The sequence below is a fragment of the Mastomys coucha genome, unplaced genomic scaffold (genome assembly GCF_008632895.1).
Source record: "Mastomys coucha isolate ucsf_1 unplaced genomic scaffold, UCSF_Mcou_1 pScaffold22, whole genome shotgun sequence".
Lineage (NCBI taxonomy): Eukaryota > Metazoa > Chordata > Mammalia > Rodentia > Muridae > Mastomys > Mastomys coucha.
The window spans coordinates 145,087,982-145,096,277 of record NW_022196905.1 but is presented as its reverse complement, the minus strand read 5'-3'; the positions used below and the strand labels follow the sequence as shown (position 1 = coordinate 145,096,277).

Sequence of the window (8,296 nt, the reverse complement as noted above, 5' to 3'; positions counted from 1 at the left end):
ACAGTTGGCTTTAACCACTGTCACTTTAAGAAGGAAAATATGCACACGCAGCAAAGTTTCATACTTTGTTCATGCATTGTGGATGTTTGTGGTTTGTGTAAAAGGTGTCTGAGGCTGGTGGCCTGAGAGAATGGCGAATAGAACAGCACTTTTGACAGGATTCACAAGAAAAAAGGTTAACTATCAGCTTGGTGGTGGTGGCTCACACCTTTGATCCCAGTACTTGAGAGGCAGAAGCAGGTGGATCTCTGAGTTTAAGGCCAGTCTGGTCTATAGAGTGAATTCTAGGACAGCCAAGGCTACACAGAGAAACCCTGTCTAGAAAAACAAAATAAAAAGTTAAATTTTATAAATAGCATAATTCCCATTATGTAAGACTTGTTTACTCTGCTCTAGGTTGGGTTTCCAGGACAATGATTAGGACATGAAGTCCAAATTATCTTGTCAACAAAATTTTAAAATCACTAAGAGTAGAACATTCTTATTCAGTGAGAGCATCTACTTGCTGATGGGGCTGTGGTCAGGGAAGGACTTCATAACAGGCCGCCTTGAACCTTCTGTGTAGGAAGGATGACCCAGACTCCACTCTCTACTTCCCACGAGCTGGGAAGACAGGTGTGTGTCATTATGCCTGACTAGATTTCTAGCTAGAATAACTTGAGAGATTACATTGGGACCACAGAAAGGAGTGACTTTGATGGCTCCTATAGCTGACAAGGATGAACAGCTGGCCAGAGGTAAACATCACAGTTGTGTTCTATTCATTCTGACAGGATGGAGCTCTGGCAGAACCAATCATGCAAGAAAGAACACTATTTCATAGGACTTCCTATTAAAAAAACTTCAAAAACAGGAACCAGACCATATAGTTAAAGTACCGTACTTAGTCAGTGATCCAAAGTAAAAGCAAAGCTGTGTTTATTTTGTATGTAAAATGATACTTGCAGTGATCAAGTCTAATCCTAAAGCTTTTTAAATTAATGTACAACCAGCTTTAGTTACACCAACATAGAACCAGGTAGAGCATCTGAATAGTAAACACACGCGTCAGTAAGTGTGCAGTTACTCCTGTCTTGTCACATGAACAACTCTACAGTAGTCGAGAACTGTACACATCTTACAAACTGGGAGCCTAAGACTCAACAGCTAAATTCTCACCACTGTCGTCTCTACAATCCCTGAGAGACTCCTTCCTAGATCTGGGCCCTACATGCTGGTCTGGCCTTTGTGCTGGCTGGGGGTTCTTCTGCCCTTGGAGCATGGCAGTCCTTGTAGAATCACTAGGAAACACATGTTCACGTCCCACTGAGTCAGGCACAAGGGCTTGGGTACTGAGCAAGGCAAGTTCTTCATCAGCTACTGAATCACAGTCCAGAAGAGACACACCACTGGCCTTCTGAAATGGCGTCCTCCTCCGAGGGGAACTGGGTTCTTTTTTTATAGGTGTTGCACATTTGGTGCCACAGCTCCGTGGCGGCTGAAAAGCCTTCTGTGCAGCTGGAGAGACAAAGGTACAGATGGGACTGACGGGGGGAGGTAAGGGCAGTCGACTTAGGAAATCCAAGGCTCTTCTTTTTCGACAGGTTTTGGGGTCATTGATCTTGTTCTCCCCACTACAAGACTTTGCTGCCTTCTGGGATGAGTGAGCCAGGGGCGTGGACTTCCCTTTCGGTGTGCAAGGTGATAAAGGACTTTGATAATTTTGCTGACCAGTAGGTGAAATCCTCTAACAAAACACACAAAAAAGGAGCCTATCATAACATATACTTGTATATAAATAAATAAGAACCTTTTATTAAAAAAATACTTAACACACACTAACAGGACACATTCTTTCTTATCCAATTGCTAAAGGGTAAATAATGTTAAAAAAAACATTCTTGCTATTATTCCTAATCCATAGGAAATAATTTTGCGAAATGACCAATGATATAAAAATGGCCAGAAAAGGAAAATGAAGAGATCCTAAGATTAAAAACAAACAAACAAACAATGACATCATTTATGCTTTAACTTTCCAAAAGTATAACAACCCCCTAAAACGACAGGCTTGTCAAAATCATTTTAAAAAGGACATGCACTGCTCAACAACTACTACTTCTTCTGAACATTTACTTACTTTGTGTGTGTACATGTTTCTCATATGCATGTGTGTATGTATGTGTGCAAGTACTTACATGCTACAACATACCCAAGGAAGTCAGAGGACTTACTACCTGTGGGAGCCACTCTCTACTTCCTCCATAGTGAACATGGCTGGCCTGCCTGGAGCTCTAATACCTTACTTTTCTCTAGTCCTGAGTCACAGGCAACTATTTAGCATCTTTCTTTACCAGGCTCCCAACTGTAACAAGCGCTTTTCTCATATGGATTGAGGGCTGCTTGATTGAATTAGGGTGCTAAGCAGTGCTGCCTGTCTGTCCAGCCCTAGTAACCAGCCGCCCCTGTGATTAAGGAGTCACCTGAGCTTAGAGACTAAGCAACAGCTGTGGGCCAGCTTTCCTAGCAACAGGAGCAAGCAAAAGACTTTGCAAGCACATGTTCTCGAAGAGCCAACAATGTAGTGTGCTCCCAGAGTTTTACATTTATACTTCAACAAATAAGATACAATTTCCACATAGCCACAAGGGTTTAAATGCAGTTTAGTTCCACCCTGTTTGCTAGGACGTTACTTCCATACTAACTTACCAGTAACTGACCTCCTGCACCAAGGAGATGTGAAGCAGAGCAAGTGGAGGCTGTGTGAGGCTCTCGGGTAGGGTCCTTGTTCGGGGTGGACCACTTGGGACTGTCTCCCTTAAGCACATGTATAAGCTTCTTTTCTGCCTCCTTGTAAAATGTCTCAATATTCTAAGAGAATAAATTGGAAAAGCCTGTCCTGAGTTGCTAGTTCACACATTCATGTTCTCAGAAGGTGTTTTCTTTTAGAAATAAAACATTCAGAACAGAACAAAAGAATGAGACACATTTTTGTTTGTTCTTTAGCTAGGATCTTGCTATACACACACACACACACACACACACACACACACACACACACACACGCCCCTGGTGTGTGTTTGTATGGCCTATTGAAGTTCTGGACCTGCAGGCATGTGCTACCATGCCTAGTGAGACACTCAAAATTCAATGTAAAACCAGTTCCCGGGGGCTGGAGAGATGGCTTGGTGGTTAAGAGCACTGACTGCTCTTCCGAAGGTCCTGAGTTCAAATCCCAGCAACCACATGGTGGCTCACAACCATCCAAAACGAGATCTGATGCCCTCTTTTGGAGTGTCTGAAGACAGCTACAGTGTACTTACATATAATAATAAATAAATAAATCTTAAAAAAAAAAAAAAAAAACGGTTCCTGGTACTGGGGTGAGGGGGGAAGGTGTGACTGAGCACATATGGGTGTGTGTGTGAATGAGAACATGTGCTCATGTGTGGAATCAATGGGCTGACAGCACTCTCCAGGCACCTGTTGGTCCATTTTCTAAGTCCCTAATCTCACCTCAATAGCATGCTTCATTTTGTTGACTCTCTCCTGAAAGTAGACCTCCTTTGGACTGGCAGAAAATATGGAAAGATTCCCAGCAAATAAAGTCGGCACTCCTGATGTGGATTCCGGCTGGCACTGGAGGTTGCTCGCAGCAATTAGCACACGTGGCTTTATGTCTTCATTAAGGTCTATCCCAAATTTCACCACTAATAAATTAAGGCATTCGTCTGACAGGTAGACCAAAGGAGCAAGACCTAGGATGAAAACACTAGTCATCATTATCTTTAGAACTGCTAGGACACCAATATACACAGGATTTCTAGAATGACCCTTTACTTAAGGTGTTAAAATTTCACTGGGTGGTGGTGACACATGCCTTTATTCCCAGCACTTGGGAGGCAAAGGCAGGTGAATTTCTGAGTTCGATGCCAGCCTAGTCTACAGAGTGAGTTCCAGGACAGCCAGGGCTACACAGAGAAACCCTGTCTTGAAAAAAACAAAAACAAAACCAAAACCAAAGGTGTTCAAATTTCAGTGCCAAAAATTTCGAGGCCATGGGGCAGCATATACATTGATAATCGCTCAGGAGAGTGGACATTTGATGCATCCTTCTGAAGAAAACATTAGCATTGCCTAGCAAAGCTACGTACATCTTACTTTCCACTCGGTTCTAACTTCTAGCACGCCACTCTAAAGACTGATGACCAATAATAGTAAATACATGTGAGCAAGGGCCACGGTACTGTCTGTAGTACTGTCTGAAGTACTGAAACAATGAAATGCTGGAAGCAACTCTCATCAGTTCTCACGCACAGGGAAGTAACTGTGTTACACCTACACAATGGTTTCCTGGGCAGCTGTGAAAAGAAGGAAGAAAGGCCCCACAGCAGTGCTAACTAGGAAAAGCTCTCCAGAAAGATATAGCAGGAACGAGACAGGGAGATGCATACATGTTTCTACTGCTCTGAGCCAAGAGTGAGGATGGCTGAACAGGAAACTGAACAGGTGAGGTCTGCAGGGGCAGAGGGGGACCAGACTCAGGGGAGAGTTCCTCAGGAAGGAAAGATGCTTCTCCAAGCATAGCTTTTGTATGGCCCTGACTCTGACTCTTACAATCAGTAACAGACCTTAGCTTTATTTGTTTGTTTTTGGTTTTTCGAGACAGGGTTTCTCTGTGTAGCCCTGGCTGTCTTGGAACTTGTTGTACAGTCCAGGCTGGTCTTGAACTCATGGAGACGGGCCTGCCTCTGCCTCCCAAGTGCTGAGATTAAAGGTATGCACACACACACACACACACACACCCCAGCTGTAGACCTAAGTTTCCCCATCCACTTCCTACTAAAGGGAAGGCAGAGTTGATTCAGGACTGCAGCACGGATCATAGATGAACTGACAGCACCTTGTTATAAAGAACTGTTTAGAAAGTGAAGGAGGCTTACTGAGGAGCTACAGGTGGCCTGGACCTGGGCAGTCCCAGGATGTACCTAGGCCAGCCTCTCCTCTACTTTCTTGGGTAAGGATTTTCTGACCTTTTGAATCTCTACATACTGACCGCAGTGGATGGATGGATTTGTTCCCTGTTCAGCAAGGAAACAAAAGCAATCAGAAGAGGTCTGTGCAAGTATCTACCTCCCATCAACTCCTGCATTGGTGCCCTATCTAAGTACTCTTGCCTGTCTGCTGATGGCTATGGCTTGTCTCATCAGAGATGTCTGGATATAGGATGTCCTGTGCTGACTGCCCAGTGCCACCTTTCATCTCTTCCTTAGCTTCTTCAGCATACACTGTGCCCTTAGTGTGCCAGCAACACTTACTTGAAAACTCTTCTCTTGATCATGATTCTAACAGCCATTTTCCTTTCATTCTCTTTAAACAAGTGATGAATCAGAGAAAGATTTGACAGAATGAATGAACCAGAGATACGACACACCTAACTCTCATAAGAACAGCCAGGAAAGAGAGGCTACTTAAGAGCATCATAGGGGGAGAAGAAAGAAGCGAGGACAGTTTTATAGAGAGGAGCTACACATAGGGCATGTGTGTGTCAGTTTTACCAGGTTGGTTTTACAGAGACAGGTTACAGAGAGAACAAGCTATACACAGAGAGAACAAGCTATACACAGGTGAAGACAGAACTAGCCAGAGAATAAGAATGAGCCAGAAGATTAGAACAGATTGCCAGAGTGAGTTTGAAGCCAAGAAGAGTCATTTAGTCAGAAGTCCAGAGATGCTTCTGTCAGCTTGAATCAGTCAGTTTAGAGAGGAGTTTGAGCCAGAATAGCCACTGTTTAGAAATAACCAGAAAGAATGGGCTTATTCAGCAGTAAGGCTCTAAGACAACAATTACATAAGGTGAATAAGAAACCTTTACAGCAGATACCCACGAAACAGTCATACCCAGCATCTCTATTCCTCTGCTCCCCTTGTTCTGCTCAGTCAGCCAGTCTCTCTCCATGGAAAAAGGCTCTGCCATAGTGCCAAAGCCAATTACCAAGTCTTGGTCCTTACCTCATACCAGTGCTGTTAAAGAGCTTTGGACAGGCTTAATCACACACAAGAGCAATGCGTCTCTTCTTTCAACACACTGCTCTTTAGCACTCGCCCACCTCTTGGGCTCCTCACTGCTTCCTTTCTATGTGCCCCATTCCTGATGCCAAAGTATCAAAACTGAGTCCTCTGTCTCTTCTTGTCCACTCAGAGTGAATGCATTCAGTCTCATGGCTTTGCATCTCTCACATTTACTGATGCTATTAAAATCTGCATCTTCAGCTCTGACTACCTCTGAAGTGCTCTGTCTGCTCTGAAGTTCACATGTTTGTGAGCACAGCTGTGAAGCCACATCTCAGAAGCTTCCCATGCAGCTCAGACACCAGTGGCAAACCATGTTCCCCTGGGTTGTTATCAACTCTTCCCCTTTCAGCAAGTGGCAACCCTAATCTTCCACAGCTTCGGATATCCACACTGTCCCCTCCACCTTCAGAGGATAACCAGAACCTGTCTGCTGCTCATGTGTCCACGGCTTGCTTCCGTCTACTTTATCATTCTTCCTGCTAGATTCTTACCATGGCATCCTCCTGGAGTCCCTGTTTGTATCCACGCCCTCTATACTGTATTTTCAATGTAACAGCTCAAGTGATATGTGAAAAGGTCAAAGCCTGTCCCTCTTCTTCCCGTGACTTCCCATCACCGTTTAAGTAAAAGTTAAAATATGTACAAGGGAGCCAGCAAGATGGCTCAGTGGGTAAAGGTGATTGCTGTGTAACCCTGATAGTCCAAGTTCAATCCCCAGACCCTACATCAAGGTATACAGAAAGAACCTACTCCATAAAACTGACTTGTATTCTGACCTCTGCACATGAGCCATACATAATAATCAATATAAAATTTAAAAGTATATCCAAGCACCCATACAACCTAGTTCTTCTGTGCCTCTCTCCACTCTCCACCAAAGCTTATAGACTCCCAGGAACCTCTCCTCAGGCTCTAAAGGATTCTCTTCCAGCTTTTTCTGGTACCATCAATGAGGTCTTTTCTGAATGCTGTCTAAAATGGCAGCCAAGCGTCAGCTCTCTGTCCCCACCCTGCCCTTTCTCCTGAGGTCAATCTTTCCCTCTGTCCCTCCATTGTTGGCCTTTCTCCTACCTGCCTTCTACAACAATCAGTGTGCAGACTCAGTGTGACTCAGATGACAGGGAATGACATGGTTATGTGGCTGATGAACATAAGAGTCAGACAGAAATCCCACATCAGTCAGACACTACTCACCAAACACAACAGGGAAGGAAGGCGAGCAGGGAAGGAGGATGGGAGGGGAAGGGAGGATTAGCAGGTGCAGGGGAGGATAGAACACAACCTGTAAGAAAAACGCCACAGAACAAGGAAAATTCTAAAATCTTCAAAGTGACTCTGCTATGAAACTTTAGACCCACAGGATCAGGAACAACAAATAGATCTGTACGATGGAAAGGAGCTTGCAGGGCCACAGAAAGAAACTGACAGCATGTGTACATCACCACAACAGGACAGACTCATGCATGAAATGACAAAGTGAGATGTGCAGTGTGTGCAAAAAGCAAAATCAGAGACAAAGTTGTCTGTGATAATGGATAAAGATAGGAAATACAATGATAAAAGCAGAAATAAATGTATTGTCACACAATTGACATTCCTGAGGCAAGGTTCTTGACAAGGGAATGAGTAGGCACGAAGACACAAAAAGCACACAGTGTGAGGCTTAAAGAGCTGTCAAGCCCAGGGCTGCACAGAAGCTGGTATCAGGGCCAGTGAACATTTCTGCTAGGGAGCTTGCTCTTCCAGAGGACCCATGCTTGGTTCCTGGCCATCTCAAAACAAAGCAAAAGACCGATATAACAGAAAGGACAGTGAGCCACCAGAGATGGGAGGAATGGGAAAACTCTTAATGGGCAAAGCTGGTGATCAAAGAGCTTATCACATGTTGTAGAGCTTGTCCTATGTCACTTGTTGCTTTTGGATGGGATATAGAGTCCTGCCTTTGGGAACCAGTTGTGTGGTAGATACACTATTAGGTGCCGAGGAGTGCTGTTGCAGGATATTTCATCACACTGTGAACCCTGAGATTGTGTTATTTACTGAAAAAAACCTGTTTCTAGTTGTGGTGTGGCTCATCCTTAACACACACCTTTAGTCTCTCTGGCTGGAATATAGAAATGCTTAGTACACACCTTTAATCCCAAACAATGTAGGTAAGGTTAGTTTGTAGAAGGAAGCAGTCATGTTTGAAAGTCTAACTAGAGGACAAAGTGATGAATCGGAGAAAGATCTAACAGAATCA

The 8,296-nt window shown here is 44.0% G+C and overlaps 1 protein-coding gene across 3 annotated transcripts in view; it reads right to left on the bottom strand.

The window, feature by feature from the left end:
* Nucleotides 1-894: 894 nt before the first annotated feature.
* The window catches only part of Brca2 (BRCA2 DNA repair associated), a 44,710-nt gene continuing 37,308 nt past the window's right edge, over nucleotides 895-8,296 (bottom strand). For all 3 annotated transcript variants that reach the window (XM_031338834.1, XM_031338833.1, XM_031338835.1), the window contains 3 exons: nucleotides 3,496-3,737; nucleotides 2,689-2,850; nucleotides 895-1,726 (listed from right to left, as the gene is read on the bottom strand). In XM_031338834.1, coding sequence (XP_031194694.1) covers nucleotides 1,133-1,726; nucleotides 2,689-2,850; nucleotides 3,496-3,737 — 998 coding nt within the window. In that variant the 3' untranslated portion in view covers nucleotides 895-1,132. The remainder of the gene's footprint in view (nucleotides 1,727-2,688; nucleotides 2,851-3,495; nucleotides 3,738-8,296) is intronic.